Genomic DNA, 18,784 nt, shown 5'->3' with positions numbered 1-18,784 from the left:
AAAGCCTACTTGATGGTAACAGCACTCACTGTTGCCCCTATCTGCTGGTTTCCATGTTATCTCCCAACGTCCTCGGACATGGATAGATGTTGAATACTGACTTGTAGTTCACCTGTGATACCTTTTCAAGAAGCAAAGCGAAACTTTCCACTTTTGGGTGTCAGGGAAAATGTATGAAGTAAAAAGTAATTTAAAGTATTTTTACTTAAGTACTTTACACCACTATTTTACACCACACCAACCATGCGTCTCCATATACAATTCTAACACTATTTTATGGACCTTACACTTGCCTTGACCCATTTGTTGAGAGTGAGGAGGTAATGAGTTTAATTAATGTATTATCTCTATGTGGTCAACAACAAAAAATATGGGGGGCTTTTCTTCCCTTCAAAAATGGCAGGAATACATTCCACCTGGAGTTGTTCTACTGTAACTACAGATGTATGATCTTAATTAGACCTGTATTGTCGCAGCAAAAGGATTTGTCCATTTAGTCCATCATGTTGCTTGATCGCTGGTCAAAATGAGGCTACATGTAAAGTGGAATACTGATAATATAACCATGGGTTTTAAGTGAAATTATGTAAATCACTCATCTGCATTGCAGCGCAGGAAAATCTCAGCAACAAAAGAGTGATCAAATTAAAAGTGAAGTAATATTTAACATAGGCTATATAATAGATACCTCACATGTGACCCGTGATAAAACTACGTAATTAGCCTATTAAAATGTTATTGACTCCATAAAGATGATTTAACAATACTCAACAAATTATAGTTGAGTTACAGACAGGTCTGAGTTGTCTATCAAAGGCAAAAATATGTCATATTATTGTAAAATAAATGATAAAATCATACAAGGCATAACCTTAAGTTACAAGGCCTTATCCTAGGTATGATCAGACCGGGAACGAGAGAGAAGTCATGGCTTGTGCCATGTCCCATAGCTTTGGGGGAGAGAGAGGTAGAAAGGCTGTGTATATTTCACCAACCAGAGTGAAAAAAACAAGTATCTGACTTGTTTGGATTCAAAATCTGAGTTGTTGACCAATAGCATTACTGTTGAGTTAACTTCCAATCAGATATCAGACCCGCAGGATATAAAGACAAAAGAATGAGGGATGTAGAGAGCAACACAGAGAAGGCTGAATTCTTAAGACAACACAAAGGAAATCTTTGCATAAAGTGTAAAGAGTCACTTTAGGGGCTGTCCTACAATCATACATCTGTACAATTTTGTCAAGCGATGCCATTTTTTGTAGTGAGGGTTCGATATGTTGGGGGCTGAAATTGTGATGACGCATTCTAAAGGAAAGTGAGAATGAACATAATTGGTGAACAGCAGGTAAAGGTCTCACCTCTCAGCATTCAGGGACATGAGTTTGGCTACGTTGTAGCAGATTCGAGCATCAAGAACAGTGCAGTTCTCATAGGCTTGTCTGTGTGACAATGGAGAGAAAAGAAAACAATTACCATACTGTAATGAGAGTTGATAAAGTCAGTGACCTTAAAAATGCAGTGACAATTTTCATATTAAGAAAACCAGATGGCACGATTATCTTGTTTTTTTTATTTACAGATCGCCAGGGGAACACTCCAACACTCAGACATAATTTACAAATGAAGCATGTGTTTAGTGAGTCTGCCAGATCAGAGACATAGGGATGGTCTCTTGATAAGTGTGTGAATTATATAATTTTCCTGTGTTAGGTTCTAAATAACAGGGGAAAAACTGACGGACAACTATGAAAAGCTCAAACCAAGTTGATTCACCCAATGGGTCAGACAGCTGAACAGACAAAGACATTCACACAAGCACTGGTATTTAACTCTTCCTCCTATGCAGAGTCTCCTCCATATCATAACAGCCAATACACCTCTGTTGCTAGACAAAACTTGAGTGATCGGTTCTTCCTCACTTCATCTGACCACAGACCAAATTCCTCACTCCTCCCTCTCATAGCTGTCCTGTTGACTTGTACCAGACTGTGGCACTTCTCCTTTCCATAGGATCCCTGATGTCTAACAATAACATATTGTGACAATGTAAACATTCTACATTCCTCTTTCTCTCCCAGTGACATGAAAAAGGATGTTTCATGTTTTCAAGTTTAGAAGTCAGAACCATTCAAAATGTAATAAGTACTTTTGGGTATCAGGGAAAATGTATGGAGTAAAAGTACACTATTTTCTTTAGGAATGTAATGGAGTAAAAGTAGAAAAAAATATAAATAGTAAAGTAATACATTTGAAGTTGGAAGTTTACATACACCTTAGCCAAATACATTTCAACACAATTCCTGACAATTAATCCTAGTAAAAATTTTCATCTTAGGTCAGTTAGGATCACCATTTCATTTTAATAATGTGAAATGTCAGAATAATAGTAGAGAGAATTATTAATTTCAGCTTTTATTTCTTTCATCACATTCCCAGTGGGTCAGAAGTTTACACACACAACTAGTATTTTTTAGCATTGCCTTTAAATTGTTTAACCTTGGCCAAACGTTTCAGGTAGCCTTCCATAAGCTTCCCACAATAAACTGTGTGAATTTTGGCCCATTCCTGCTGACAGAGCTGGTGTAACTGAGTCAGATTTGTAGGCCTCCTTGCTCGCACACGCCTTTTCAGTTCTAACCACACATTTTTTATAGGATTGAGGTCTGGGCTTTGTAATAACAAGGTCAAAGTATTGGAGTGGCTATCCTTAAGCCATTTTGCCACAACTTGGAAGTATGCTTGGGGTCAATGTCCATTTGGAAGACCCTTTTGCGACCAAGCTTCAACTTCCTGACTGATATCTTGAGATGTTGCTTCAATATATCCACATAATTTTCCTTCCTCATGATGCCATCTATTTTGTGAAGTGCACCAGTCCCTCCTGCAGCAAAGCACTCCCACAACATGATGCTGCCACCCCCGTGCTTCACGGTTGGTATGGGGTTCTTCAGCTCGACAAAATGATGGTCATTATGGCCAAAAGGTTATATTTTTTATTTCATCAGACCAGAGGACATTTCTCCAAAAAGTATGATCTTTGTCCCCATGTGCAGTTGCAAACCATAGTCTGGCTTTTTTAGGGCGGTTTTAAAGCAGTGGCTTCTTCTTTACTGAGCGGCCTTTCAGGTTATGTCGATATAGGACTCATTTTACTGTGGGTATAGATACTTTTGTACCCGTTTACTCCAGCATCTTCACAAGGTCCTTTGTTGTTGTTCTGGGATTGATTTGCACTTTTCACACCAAAGTACGTTCATCTCTTGGAGACAGAACGCATCTCCTTCCTGAGCAGAATGACAGATGCGTGGTCCATGGTGTTTATCCTTGCGTACTATTGTTTGTACAGACAAACGTGGCCCATCAAGTGTTTGGCAGTTGCTCCCAAGGTTTAACCAGACTTGTGGAGGTCTACAATTTATTTTCGGAGGTCTTGGCTGATTTCTTTTGATTTCCCCATGATGTCAAGCAAAGAGGCACCGAGTTTGAAAGTAGGCCATGAAATACGTCCACAGGTACACCTCCAATTGACTCAAATAATGTCAATTAGCCTATCAGAAGCTTCTAAAGCCATGACATCATTATCTGGAATTTGTTTAAAGAAACAGTCAATGTTGTGTATGTAAACTTCTGACACACTGGAATTGTGATAGTGAATAATAAGTGAAATAATCTGTCAGTAAACAATTGTTGGAAAAATTACTTGTGTCATGCACAAAGTAGATGTCCGAACTGACTTGCCAAAACTATAGTTGGTTTGCAATAAATTTGTGGAGTTGTTGAAAAACAAGTTTTATTGACTCCAATCTAAGTGTATGTAAACTTCCGACTTCAACTGTATACCCCCCAAAACTACTTAAAACCTGTAGTACTTTAAAGTATTTTTACTTAAGTACTTTACATCACTGATCTTCACCCAATTCCCACATAGTGCCTTCAGAAAGTATTCATACCCCTTGGCTTATTCCACATGTTGCATTACAGCCTGAATTCAAAAATTGATTTAAAGAACAATTCTCACCCATCTATCTACACACAATAATAACCCATAATGACAAAGTGAAAACAGGTTTGCAAATGTATAAAAAAATACAGAAATATGTAATTTACATAAGAATTCACACCCGAGTCAATACTTTGTAGAAGCAAGGGCATGACTACAGCTTTGAGTCGTCTTGTATCAGCTTTGCACATCTGGATTTGGGGATTTTCTCCCATTCTTCGTTGGATATTTTCTCAAGCTCTGATAAATCAGATGGGTAGCGGCATTGAACAGTAAAATGAAAGTATTTCCACAGATTTGCAATAGTATTCAAGTCTGGGCTTTGCCTTGGAACTCTCAAGGACTTCCACATTCTTGTTCTAAAGCCATTCCAGCATTGCTTTGGCTGTATGCTTGGGGTCATTGTCCTGTTGGAACGTAAATCTTCACACCGGTTTTAATTCTCAAGCATTTGCATGTATTTGGTTCTATTCTTTGTTTCCTCTATCCTTACCAGTCTCACAGTCCCTGCCGCTATAACACATCCCCAAAGCAAGCTGCTGCCACCATCATGCTTCCCAGTAGGGATGGTGTTAACCAGCCACAGCTAAACCCCTGTCTTTCTCCAGACATTGTGTTGTGCATTCAGGTAGTTCAATTTTGGTCTCGTCAGACCACAGGATATTTTGCCTTATGCTTATGGACAGCCAGCTGGGTAGTTCCATATGATGGGAAATTGCTCTTGGGAACTTTCAACACTGTATAAATTGTTTTCGATCTTTTGTAGTGGAAATGCTTAGTGTCCTCTGTGTCTGCAAATGTGTGACTACATGTAGCGTGTTGTTTCTTGTTATTGTGTTAGGATGTTCTGCTCTCAGGGAAGGGACTGATTGAAGAACAGAAAGAAGGGAACACATTGTTACTTTGGCCCAACGCCTAGAAACTGTGTGTGCAAGGTCATGATCAGCCTATTGCACCCTGAGAGCAGAGACGCCCAGTTTGTGCACGAGTATAAAGAGTGCTGAAGGGAGAGCATCCCTTCAGAGCTGCAGACAGACTTGTATTTTGAGTATTAAGTTTGTTGTAACCTCTCCCACTGTGATAATACATATGTTCATTAACTTTGAGTCCTTAGTGAGGAATTTCCCCAGATATACTGTATGCTTCATCACAATTCAATCTCATATCTACGGGCAGCTCCTTGGTCATCATGGCAAGATTTCTGCTCTGACATGCATTGTCAACTGTGGGACCTTATATAGTCAGGTGTGTTTCTATCTAAATTAGGTCCAAACAATTGAATCAGCCACAGGTGGACTCCAATCAGGTTGTAGTAACAGCTCAAGGATGACCAAAGGAAATTGGATGCGCCTGAGCTCAATTTGGAACATCATAGCAACGGGGTGTGAATACCTACGTTAATGAGATTTCAATACATTTGCAAATCTTTCTAAAAACATGTTCTCACTGTCAATTATGGGGTATTGTGTGTGGATGGGTGAGATTTGTTTTTATTTTAATCCATTTTGAATTAATACCATAACACAATAAAATGTGGAAAAAGTCAAAGGGTATGAATACTTTCTGAAGGCACATACAGTGGGGTCTGGAATTATTGACCCCCTTGATAAAGATGAGCAATAATGTCTGTAGAAAATAAACAATTAAAAAACAGCTATATATTATGCTAAAAAAATGTAGGAAATTATGTTGGTATTTGTATTTATTAAGGATCCCCATTAGCTACTGCCAAGGCACCAGCTACTCTTCCTGAGGTCCAGCAACATTTAGGCAGTTATATACAATTTAAAATATGACATTACATTTCATAACACTTCACTCCATACATTTAGTGTGTTCCCTCAGGCCACTACTCCACTGTCACATATTTACAATACAACATCCATGTGTACATGTTGTAGAGTGTGTGTCTTATGTGTATGCATGTCTGTGCCTGTGTTTGTGTCTCTTTACAGTCCCTGCTGTTCCATAAGGTGCATCTTTATTCTGTTTTTTTAATCATCTGATTCTACTGCTGGCATCAGTTACCTGATGTGGAATAGTTCCATGTAGTTATGGCGCTATGTAGTTCTGTGCACCTCCCATAGTCTGTTCTTTACTTTGGGATTGTGAAGAGACCTTTGGTGGCATGTCTTGTGGGGTATGCATGGGTGTCTGAGCTGTGGGCTAGTATTTTAAATAGACAGCTCGGTACCTTCAGCTTGTTAACACCTCTTACAAAAATAGGTAGTGATGAAGTCAATCTCTCTTCAACTTTGAGCCATGAGATATTTACATGTACACTACCATTCAAAAGTCACTTAGAAATGTCCTTGTTTTTGAAAGAAAAGTCAATTAAAATAACATCAAATAGATCAGAAAAACAGGGTAGACATTGTTCATTTTGTAAATGACTATCTTAGCTGGAAACAGCAGATTTCTTATGGAATATCTACATAGGTGTAGAGAGGCCCATTATCAGCAACCATCACTCCTGTGTTCCAATGGCACGTTGTGTTAGCTAATCAAAGTTTATCATTTTAAAAGGCTAATTGTTCAATAGAAACCCCTTTTGCAATTATGTTAGCACAGCTGAAAACTGTTGTCCTGATTAAAGAAGGAATAAAAATGGTCTTTATAGATTAGTTGAGTATCTGGAGCATCAGCATTTGTGGGTTCAATTACAAGCTCAAAATGGCCAGAAACAAATAACTTTCTTCTGAAACTCGTCAGTCTATTCTTGTTCTGAGAAATAAAGGCTATTCCTTGCGAAAAATTGCCAAGAAACTGAAGATCACGTACAACGCTGTGTACTACTCCCTTCACAAAACAGCTCAAACGGGCACTAACCAGAATAGAAAGAGGAGTGGGAGGCCCCGGTGCACAACTGAGCAAGAGGACAAGTACATTTGTCTAGTTTGAAAAACAGACGCCTCACAAGTCAACTGGCAGCTTCATTAAAATAGTACCCGCAAAACACAAGTCTCAACGTCAACAGAGAAGAGGCGACTCCGGGATGCTGGCATTCTAGACAGAGTTCCTCTGGCCAGTGTCTGTTCTTTTGCCCATCTTAATCTTTTATTTTTATTGGCCAGTCTGAGATAAGGCTTCGTTGCAACTCTGCCCAGAAGGCCAGCATCCCGGAGTCGCCTCTTCACTGTTGATGTTGAGACTGGTGTTTAGTTTTTTCGTGTTTGCATTTAGTTTTTTTGTGTTTAAGATTATTTTTAGCCAAATATAAATGAAACAGTAAATAATGTACTGTGTCATTTTGGAGTCACTTTCATTGTAAATAAGAATATATTTTTCTAAACACTTCTACAATAATGTGGAAGCTAACATGTTTACAGTTAATCCTGAATGAATCGTGAATAATGAGTGAGAAAGTTTGCGGTTCAAAGATCATACCCCAAAGACATGCTAACCTTCCCATTTAATGGTAATGTTTAGAAAAATATGCTTAGAAACATCTATTCTTATTTACAATAAAAGTGAAGACAAAATGACAACACATCACTTACCATTAATTTATATTGGGCACAACACAATCTGAAATGCATCCAAAAAGTTGGTAGGGTCACAAGCTTGATGTAGTGCACCGCATGCTAGGAATATTTGTAAGTCGCTCTGGATAAGAGCGTCTGCTAAATGACTTAAATGTAAATGTAATATGGGACCACATACTAAACTTTTGACTAGCTTATTTATAAAAGAGTCTTTATGGGTGTATATCATATTGACCCCTTTTTTCAGAAAAAAATATTGCTTATTAATGCAATTGTTCAGAGAAAGAGATTTTGTTTAAGTATAAAATAAGTTGTTTGCATACAGTATTTGAATGATTTTACAGTCGTTATTGCTCATGTTTATGGGGCGGCAGCGTTATGGGGCGGCAGCCTAGTGGTTAGAGCGTTGGACTAGTAACCGGAAGGTTGCGAGTTCAAACCCCCGAGCTGTCGTTCTGCCCCTGAACAGGCAGTTAACCCACTGTTCCCAGGCCGTCATTGAAAATAAGACTTGCCTGGTTAAATAAAGGTAAATAAAGGTAAAATAAATAAAATAAATAAAAATGTTTATCAATGATGTACATTCTACTGTGGGGTCAGCATTGATTGACCAATGCCTTGCTGATTGATGTCTGACCATAAATGAAACCAGAAAAATGCTTACTGAAAGTGTTGTTTTATGTGGACCTCTTCGGCATATTTGGAGATCCCATTGATAAATAATGTACGTTTCACCTGGAAAAGAGCATATGCTTTGATTTATGACTGCTGAAATTTACACATCTGTTAACCAGATGTTGCCATGTACTGTACTTCATAACTATTACATTCCAAATGTTTTTATAGTAGCCCATGATTAAGTGGACATTGCATTCATCTGAATTTGACTATGGATAAATAAATAAAATAAACTTTACCAGGTCGTCCTCCTTGTAATGCATCTTGGACGTGTGTCGTCTCATGCTGTACACAGTCAGAAGCAGGTATATGAATGCAAACGAAGTGTGGAGCCACAAGAGGTTAGTCCTGAGAAAACGCAGAAGAGATTTGATAAACATGTTGTTTAAAAGATATCTAAAAACATTATAACCAGTATACAGTCATCTGATCATGATGTACCAAAATAATTAATAATAAAGTCGTTGCAACCAGTTTTGCCTCCTGGGATTTTCCGTAACTACCCATCATTCTTTCTTTTCAAATAATGCCATTGGTTTAATATCCAACAAAATAACAAAAGCGGGTTATAAAAAATTTACTTACCCAGACTTCAGGTTTGCTATAGTGGTCCGCCCAAAGCTGTATGCATTATTTTCTGGTGACAAAAAGAGAACAATGTATATAGACATTTTCTTGTGACATTTCCTTTAAGTATTTATATTATCTGTATTTAGTCTGTTAGTAAACTTAAATAAACTTTCTTGTAGAAATTTAGCTATGATAGTCAACTAAAATAAAGTAGTCTGCCTCAGAATATAACCTAAGAGCCGAATATTTTGTTCCAAAATCATGAGCATTAACATATAGTTAGTCCCTCCTTTGCTGCTATAACAGCCAACACTCTTCTGGAAAGGCGTTGCATTAGATGTTGGAACATTGTGTCGGGGACTTGCTTCCATTCAGCCACTGATGTTGGGCGATTAGGCCTGGCTCGCAGTCGGCGTTCCAATTTATCCCAAAAGTGTGTGATGGGGTTGAGGTCAGGGCTCTGCAGGTCAGTCAAGTTATTCCACACCGATCTCAACAAACCCTTTCTGTATGGACCTCGCTTTGTGCACGGGGGCATTATCATGCTGAAACAGAAAAGGGCCTTCCCCAAACTTTTGCCACAAAGTTGGAATGTCATTGTATGCTGTAGCATTAAGATCTCCCTTCACTGGAACTAAGGGGCCTAACCCGAACCATGACAAAAAACCCCAGACCATTATTCCTCCTCCACCAAACTTAACAGTTGGCACTACGCATTTGGGCAGGTAGCGTTCTCCTGGCACCTGCCAAACACAGATTAGTCTGTCGGCCTGCCAGATGATGAAGCATGATTCATTGCTCCAGAGAGCGTGTTTTCACTGCTCCAGAGTCCAATGGCGGCGAGCTTTACATCACTCCAGCCGACACTTGGCATTGTGCATGATGATCTTAGGCTTGTGTGTCGGCTGCTCGGCTATGGAAACCCATTTCATGAAGCTTCCAACGAACAGTTCTTGTACTGACATTGCTTCCAGAGGCAGTTTGGAACTCTGTACAGAATAAAAATATCACAAAACATGCATCCTGTTTGCAATAAGGAACTAAAGTAACACTGCAAAAAAATGTGGCAAAGAAATTAACTTTCGCAGTGCCGAGGTGTCACTACAGCCTTGGGTTCAATCCCAGGCTGTCATAGCCGGCCGTGACCGGCAGACCCGTGAGGCGGCGCGCAATTGGCCCAGCGTCGTCCGGGATTGGCCGGTCGGGATTTCCTTGTCTCATCGTGCTCTAGCGACTCCTTGTGGCGGGCTGGGCGCCTGCAAGCTGACTTCGGTTGTCAGTTGTACGGTGTTTCCTCCGATAGATTGGTGCAGCTGGCAAGAAGCAGGGCAGCTTGGTAGGGTCGTGTTTCGGAGGATGCATGGTTCTCGACCTTCGCCTCTCCTGAGTCCATAGGGGAGTTGCAGCAATGAGACAATACTAACTACCAATTGGATATCATGAAATTAGGGAGACAAGGGGGTAAAAGTAAAACAATTGTTTTTTAAATAACTTCATGTCCTGAATACAAAGTGTTTTGTTGTGTAGAATTTGCCCCAAACATATCACTGAGTACCACTTCATATTTCCAAGAATTGTGGTGGCTGCATCATGTTATGGGTATTCTTTTCATCAGCGAGGGAGGTTCTTTTAGGATAGAAATCAATGTAATAGAGCTAAGCACTGAGAGGCAAATTCACCTTACAGTAGGACAATAACCTAAAACACAAGGCCAAATATATAATGGAATTGCTTACCAAGATGATGTTGAATGTTCCTCAGTGTCCTAGTTACAGTTTGGACTTTAATTGGCTAATGGCTATGGCAAGACTTTAAAATGGCCGACTAGCAATGATCAACAATAAACTCAGCAGAGCTTGAAGAATTAAAAAAAGAATAAATGTGCAAATACTGTAAAATACAACTGTGCAAAGCTCTTAGAGCTGTGAGAAAGACTCACAGCTGTAATGGCTGTCAAATGTGATTCTAACATGTATTGACTGAGGGGTGTGAATACTTCTGTATTTAATTTTCAATACATTAGAAAAATGTTTTAGAAAAATGTTTTACAAATATGTTTTCCCTTTTTCATTATGGGGTAGTGTGTATAGATGGGATTCCATTTTGAATTCAGGCTGTAACACAACAAAATGTGAAATAAGTCAAGGGGTATGAATACTTTTTGAAGGCATTGCAAATTCCTTAATGGGACATTTTGGCATATCATAAACCCAAAACAAGGACCGATTGGTCCATGTGTGTTTTTGTTGTTATAGGAGATTTTGTAAACGAACTGTACAATGGAGAGCAGATATGCTACTTCTATGTGCAAATCTGATGGAATACGTCTTCATGTTGTACCATTGTTTATTTCTTTGTTTATTTCTTTGTTGAAGTCACATTAATATGCAAAGTCTCACATGACGACAACAAAAACAATGTAGTGTGTCTAACTTAAGGTGATCTCATTAATAAGGGATTTATAAAAAGGTAAACAGGAGGTACATTTCATTAATAGAAATGAATGGAAATCTGGCATACTCACCCAAAAGGTCACCAGAAAAGTTGACCGGCAGGACGATGCCCACAGACAGAACCCCAACAACCACCAGCTGGCCGATGATGTGGCGCTGGAAGGAAAGGTAGTGCACTGCGTCCTCACCACACTTCTCCCGAATCTCCTCGTCCCTAGGTGGGGTGAGGGCAGGAGAAGTGGATTCACTTTTGGAGTATAAATTGAGCACCATTTACACAGAGACAAGAACTTTATTTTTGGTGAAAGGGGTAGGAGGTACATTTTCTACATTTGAATTAAAACCACTTAAGAGACTTACCCAGAAACTCACAGGTGATTCTAACACGTATAATCACCTGTGAGGGTTGCATACTAATCTAATCAAGATACATTAGTGTTTATTTTGCTTATATATATATATATTTTTTTTTTTACAAATGTTAGAATTTTTCTTCCACTTCCAATTTGACTTTAGCATATTTTGTGTAGATCATTGACCAAAATAAATGACAATTAAATCTTAATCCCACTTTGTAACAACAAAATGTGGGAAAATGGGTGTGAAAACTTTCAGAAGGCACTTCCAATATTATTTTCATATCTGAAAGATATGAAAAATACTTTCAAATATCATTTGCTTTTCTGAGACCTGTACTTGAATAACAAAGTAAATAATGATTTATTTTTAAACTATATTTGACTACCTAGATTATTTGAAAAGTTTAAAACAAACTACAAAATACAACTATTTTCTGCCCAGGTCTGTGACCAGCAAGATTTATATATATTTTTTATTACTATATGTGGGAATTTAGCTGTGTTTTTTGAAGGTAAATTCATTAACACTTGTATTGTTAATTTGTATTTCAAACAGCCCCCATGGTTTAACAACCCAGCCCTTCCAAATTGCCGGTTGCGCACTGATGTGTACAAAAGGGATACATTAAAACAAGATTTCTTTTCAAACAAAGGCCATTTACCCTCTAAATAAATAGTTTGAGCATGTCTTGTTTGTGGGGAACGTAAAAACTACTATATTACAGTATTTAATTGTATGTATTAAGGCAGGGGAGTCCCATCTCTTTTTCAAGGGAGCCCTACATGACAAGACCAAGCAACCAAGGAAAGAATATAGGAAACAAAGCAAAATACACAAAAAAAAAAAACGATTATAAAAAAAACAACCACATTCCCCAGTGAAGAGGTCCCTCTACCAACAATCTGAATTGCCAGGAAAGGCACCAATGCGTCCAACTGTAGGGTTTTCTGAAGATTCTTAGCACATCACTCATAGAACAAACTAAAAGCAGTTTTACTGAAATCTGTAGTGACAGAAGGAATTTCAAGATTTAGCCACCCCTGCAACAGGATATGGGCATCTCATACTTCAATAGGCTCGTTACAATGTTAGGTAATACAGGTGTTTTAGCAAACAGGCTTTAAAATAAACAGAATGCAATGTTTTGACCTACGCAAAGTCAGAGGGCCATTCAGATAGGGAATGCAGTGATGAGTGCAAAACCTGTTGCCTGTAATAAAGCAAAGTGCACTGCATCTAACAGCTTTAATGAAGTGGCAGCTGCAACAATGTAGAAGGTGTCGCCATAGTCTAGGACTGGTAGGAACGGCGACTGAAAGACCTGCTTCCTGCAATTAAGCAAGAGGCGTGACCTGTTGCTATAGAGCCTAGTTGTATTCTCAACTTCTCAGTTATCCAAATGCCAGATATTTGTAAGCAGATATATGATCAAGTTTGGCACCATTCAAGGTACAGATCTTTAGAGTCATTGTTGAGCGCTCTAGAAAACATACCTTGTTTTTCCAGTATTTAATACAAATTTCAGGGCAATTAATGTTTTTCGTAAGAATGAAAGCAGTCTGTAGGTCAGACAGAGCCTTGTCCACGGTGGAGGGGAATAAAATACACAACAGTATTATCCACATACAGGCGCAATTTACAATTATTCACAGAAAAAAAACAATATTGTTCATGTAGATGGCAAAAAGTACTGCACCCAGAATCAGCCCTTGCAGAACACCTTCTGTTATATTAAGGAAACTTAACTGAACATCATCAATAGATACATATTATGTTAGATCTGTCAAGTAGGTTTTAAAGGAAAGGTTCACACAGCCGAGTTATTGGGGTTCAAGCAGACAGAAATCCGGCCGGTATGACGTGGAACTGATTAAGTCGCTCTCACTACACTGGAAGTTAACAGGAATATGACATTTAGGATTGCAAAAACATTATCGTACAGGTCAAATTTCAATACTGGCCGATGTCAAAACTCGGGAGGATATCTTCTATGGAATGAGCCATTGATTATATTTTTGTGATATTCCTACAGAGATATTATAGAAAGGAGATAGGAATCCAATGAATAATGGAACGTATAAACCCCACCCAGCAGAATGTCGACTAATCGCATTCACATTGTCATGCTGCGTCACGCGGTTGCTAAACTAATCGTCACGCAATCCCTTCTCAAAGTCAGTATACATGTCGAGGAATGTGCCTATTTTCCTCGAAAGTAGGCAATGTAACGATTCCAAGGCAATGTAACGATTCCAAGGCTATACAGTATTACAGATAGCAAGTTAATTATCACACATCTCGGAAAATATTTGTAATGTTGTACTTCTTTTTGACAAAATTCGTGCTAATGTTGGGTTTTGAGCTAGCGCCTAACAGACTCCCATTCATACTTTACAGGAGAGTACGCCTTCACACAGAATGCACCGCGCCGCCCATTGCCGTAGCGCGGGCAACGTTTACCATCTCCTCAAATGTCAAACCCCACCCTGAGGCGCATTATCCACAGGTTGAACATGGTGAGATTGGAGACTCCTAAATTGATAGCTGTAAAATTGCCTAAAGAAGTTGCACTAACTAGCCACTGGACATGCTGATATTGTATTTGGGATGCAGCAGAGATGGTGCTATGTCCCGGTCTAAAAACAGACCGGTGAACATTCTGGATACATTTCATAGATAAGAAAGATTGTAGCTGAGAATTAATCAATCAAGTATTGATACGTTGATAACAGACTCACTTACTTTATTCTGAAGATGGCAGTTAACCAGGAACAGAAGCCCTGCAGTGTAGACATGCACAATGACAATCAGACATTTGAAAAAAATGCAGTTGAAAACAGTCGCTTTTCAACATTCTCAATACATGGAGATTTAAAAATAAAATAAAAATGAAATTCCACACAAACAAATAATTTGACAGTGGTGATGCATTATTAAGTGTTTTCGTTTTTAGTCCCCAATTCAATCAACTGCAGATACAGAACAAACCAGCATGGTTTTTTTATTTATCAAAGGTGTTAAATCCAACATAGCAACATGCTTTTCTCATAGTCATTGGATGTTGATGTGAAACCTAAACTCAAAACACAGTGTAAACATTTAGAATTAAACTACGGTGTTCCTTTATCTGCAATTTATTTAATTGGGGTCCAAGTACTGTATGACCAGAGAGGGCAATAAACAGGGGACTGTCTGGGGTAAAGCCAACGTCATCAGGACAGCTATAGCAGTGGCCCAATCGTGATGTGAGTTTTAGTGAACAGACAGGGAGAGTGGAGGCAGAGCCTTAGCCTACCAGCTGGGATTAAAAGGCTAGGAGGTAGAAAAGAGATAACGGGGACTGAATTGACCTACTAGGGTGATTACAGTGCTACACATGACTCTGGGATATCGTATGGAGTTCCATAGAATGTTATTGAGGGACATTGGGTGTGTGGATAACTGACTGGTTTAGCTTATATTTCTGTAAAAGTCACAAGTTTGAAAATGTGTATGAGTGTCTGTTCCACGCACTGGGGCATTTAATCTTAAGGATATTAATTCAAACTATCATCATATACAATATTGTGTTGCATTACTTGGAAGAGTCAAGAGAGAAGTCTCCCTTATGATAAAACATATATGTACTGAATCGATAAGGGGTGGGAAGTCTCCATCAGGAGTCACCAAGTGAAACTGTGTCTGACGGACGTGACTCCACCCACATCCAAGGCTGGCAGCCAGCGGCTTTACAGTCCTCTACTTATCTTGCATTGTTTAACAGGGATGGGAGGCAAGGCCAATGGAGTCGATTAAAGAGATGCACGTGTGACCAGTAGGAGACAACCTCAGTGGTGGGGAGACATTCTGAGGGAGGGAGTAGGGAGGGATTTCTCACGTTATCCCGTTGATCGAAGTCGACAGAGCTGGAGACTGAAGTGAGACGTTCATAGCGGTCTGGCGTTTCAGAATGCAGAGCTGAGGCAACACTGGAAACAGAGGACAAGTGTCAGGCTTTGATGGAGGCACGGAGAACAAGGCAGGACCGGGTCCTGCAACTGTGGTTTAGTTAGTTAATTTGTGGTTTGAAACAGAATGGAATTGAGGCTAGAGGAAAAGCTAATGGGGTCGATTCCATTTTAATTCCATCAATTCAGAAAGTAAACAGAAAATTGGAATGTCAGTTTACCTGAATTTACAACATTTAAATAGAATTTGACCCCAACCCACATTATGTTTCACTGCTGCATATCTATCATCAAAAAATGTCAATTTATTAATGAAACCATAACAGTTACTCAACAATGTCTGTAGAACCATGCCATTCTGTGTATATTTTATAGTCAGTTTGATAAACTCTCCAGCTCTCGGAGGGTCTAACATGACACATTCAAGATCCCATCATCCCTCAGCGGAATTACTGGCCAATCAAGCAATTGCTGACTTAGTACGCACAGAGGCGTCAATCAGAAAACAGTTAATTTAGTCATTGTCACATGATATAATCCTACATTTCACGTTTTACTGTAGATACTATGCACTAACAAAATCACACAACATTTCACTTGAACTTCCCACACCAAGGTCAACATCAACAAGGCTGCTATGTGAATGACATAATAGGATGTCCTGCTCCATGAGTTCAACATTTGTAACTACACAAACATCAAACTCGTGGGGCTGGATAGATGTCTAGATTATGGTTTGTGTCATGACTGTAAAGTCTGGTAGAATCAGCCAACAGTGTAATGACGATTTATGGCATCTGCCTTGTCAGGGAGGTATCAAGTAAAGGGTTACCCCTCACTCTATAGGACAAGAGACATACACAGTGTGCAACAGACCAACACAACTCTGGCTGAGGGTGCCCCAAGTATGCCAAGCATCCAGACATTAAGGTAGGCATCATTGAGGGCACCCTCAAGCCAAATAATGGTTGTGTGCTAGCAGTATAATTTTTAGACTGAAGAAAGGCTTTGAACGATCTATGTTGGCCACCATTGCATTGTGCTGCCTAACATTCCTGAGGATATACACTATATATACAAAAGTATGTGGACTCACCTTCACATTAGTGGATTTGACTATTTCAGCCACACCCATTGCTGACAGGTGTATAACATCGAGCACATAGCCATGCAATTTCCAGACAAATATTGGCAGCAGAATGGCCTTACTGAAGAGGTCAGTGACTTTCAACGTGGCACCGTCATAAGATGACACCTTTCCAACAAGTCAATTCGTCAAATTTCTTCCCTGCTAGAGCTGCCCCCCGGTCAACTGTAAATATTGTGGAAATGTCTAGGAGCAACAACGGCTCAGCCATGAAGCGGTAGGCCACACAAGCTCACAAAACGAGACAGCAGAGTGCTGAAGAGCGTAGCCTCGGTTGCAACAATCACTACCAAGTTCCAAACTGCCTCTGGAAGCAACGTCAACACAAGAACTGTTCGTCGGGAGCTTCATGAAATGGGTTTCCATGGCCGACCAGCCGCACACAAGCCTAAGATCACCATGTGCAATGCCAAGCGTCGGACGGAGTGGTGTAAAGGTCACCACCATTGGACTCCAGAGCAGTGGAAACGCGTTCTCACGAGTGATTAAGCACGCGTCACCATCTAGCAATCCGACGGACAAATCTGGGTTTGGCGGATGCCAGGCGAACGCTACCTGCCTCAATGCATAGTGCCAACTGTAAAGTTTGGTGAAGGAGGAGTAATGTCCGCCCAACATCAGTCCAACCTCACTAAAAGCTTGTGGCTGAATGGAAGCAAGATCCCTCAGCAATGTTCCAACATTTAGTGGAAAACCTTCCTAGAAGAGTGGAGGCTGTTATAGCAGCAAAGGGGGAGACCAACTCCATATTAATACCCATGATTTTGGAATGAGATGTTCGACAAGCAGGTGTCCACATACTTTGGTCATGTAGTGTACCATCTTTGATATGCATAATCTCATTTTGTGATTAGAGCTCCACTGAGCAATGGACATGCATTGTCTTATGCTTTAAAAACCAAGGGCCGTATTCAATTCAAACTACTAACTGTCTTCTCATCATGAGCAATTTTTTTTTTATGCTATAAGAAAGCCTGTTTTGGGTTATGTACTCAAACAACATGTTAAAACAAAAAACTGCAACTCAAGGCCAGGCACTACGGGCAAATGTTTTGTATTTGTTTTACCTTTATTTAGCTAGGCAAGTCAGTTAAGAACAAATTCTTATTTTCAATGACGGCCTAACTGCCTTGTTCAGGGGTAGAACAACAGATTTTTACCTTGTCAGCTCAGGGATTCGATCTTGCAACCTTCTGGTTACTAGTCCAACGCTCTAACCACTAGGCTATCTGCCGCCCCTAATGACTGACAATGACAGTTTCCAGAAAAATGGGATTTACAGGATATGCAAATATTTGCATATTTAATTGGAGTACCACAGTACGAGTCATAATACCCATAAAACCTAGGAGGTCAAACAGGGGAAATGGTTCCAATAATTATTCCACCATAGATCTTTCCCACAGGGGATTTAGAAACGCTTCAAATAAGGGCTGTGTTTCGTGTAGGCTTACCCTGGCGTGAAGTTTGAATAACCATGTAAATGTCTCTAGGACAAGGTGACTGATCAATATATTTGCCTGTATTTACCCCCCCCCCCAAAAAAAAATTACTGATTACTGCCGAATCAAGGCAAAGGTCATCTCTGGATTAACCATCTAACATTAGCTAAATGTAGTAATGAATAAATTGGCTACATTTCTTTAAAACTGACAGTTCTGTGAACTGTCTTGTGCAAGTTTTAAATTGACACAATACTTTTTAGTAAAGGTGTCAGCTAGAGATGATGTGCAGGACTTTGCAGGGATTTGTAGTTTTGCATGATGTCTACTTTGATGCTAATTAGCATTTTCGAATCCGAGTGTAAATGGAGCCGAATATATTGATAAAATCACATGGACCGAGAGAGATTTACATGGTTATCAATACTTCACGCCAGGGTAAGCCTACATGAAACACATCCCTTGTTTTAAGTGTTTCTAAAATCCCCTGTGGGAATTTTTTTTTTTTTTTTTAAATGATTGGAACCATTTCCCTGTTTGACTACTAGGTTTTAAGGGTATTATGACACATCCAGAGTGGGGCTCAACAGCCTAGGTGATTGAGATTAAGGGGGTGGGAACGACACCATCAGTGTGGTGCCTGGCCTCAACAACAACAGTATTACTCCATAATTTCTTGCAGGGTAGGATTGGTTTTTG

The 18,784-nt window shown here is 39.5% G+C and overlaps 1 protein-coding gene across 1 annotated transcript in view; it reads right to left on the bottom strand.

The window, feature by feature from the left end:
• Nucleotides 1-18,784, bottom strand: part of LOC124002961 (CSC1-like protein 2) — a 92,247-nt gene that overhangs the window by 38,831 nt on the left and 34,632 nt on the right. The window contains exons 5-11 of the mRNA XM_046310829.1: nt 15,427-15,517; nt 14,292-14,329; nt 11,261-11,403; nt 8,752-8,803; nt 8,406-8,514; nt 8,153-8,223; nt 1,362-1,442 (exon numbers count right to left, since the gene is read on the bottom strand). Of these exons, the coding sequence (XP_046166785.1) occupies nt 1,362-1,442; nt 8,153-8,223; nt 8,406-8,514; nt 8,752-8,803; nt 11,261-11,403; nt 14,292-14,329; nt 15,427-15,517 (585 nt within the window). The remainder of the gene's footprint in view (nt 1-1,361; nt 1,443-8,152; nt 8,224-8,405; nt 8,515-8,751; nt 8,804-11,260; nt 11,404-14,291; nt 14,330-15,426; nt 15,518-18,784) is intronic.

The sequence above is a fragment of the Oncorhynchus gorbuscha genome, linkage group LG18 (assembly GCF_021184085.1).
Source record: "Oncorhynchus gorbuscha isolate QuinsamMale2020 ecotype Even-year linkage group LG18, OgorEven_v1.0, whole genome shotgun sequence".
Lineage (NCBI taxonomy): Eukaryota > Metazoa > Chordata > Actinopteri > Salmoniformes > Salmonidae > Oncorhynchus > Oncorhynchus gorbuscha.
The sequence above is the reverse complement of the archived record's forward strand: the minus strand, read 5'-3'. Positions and strand labels throughout refer to the sequence as shown.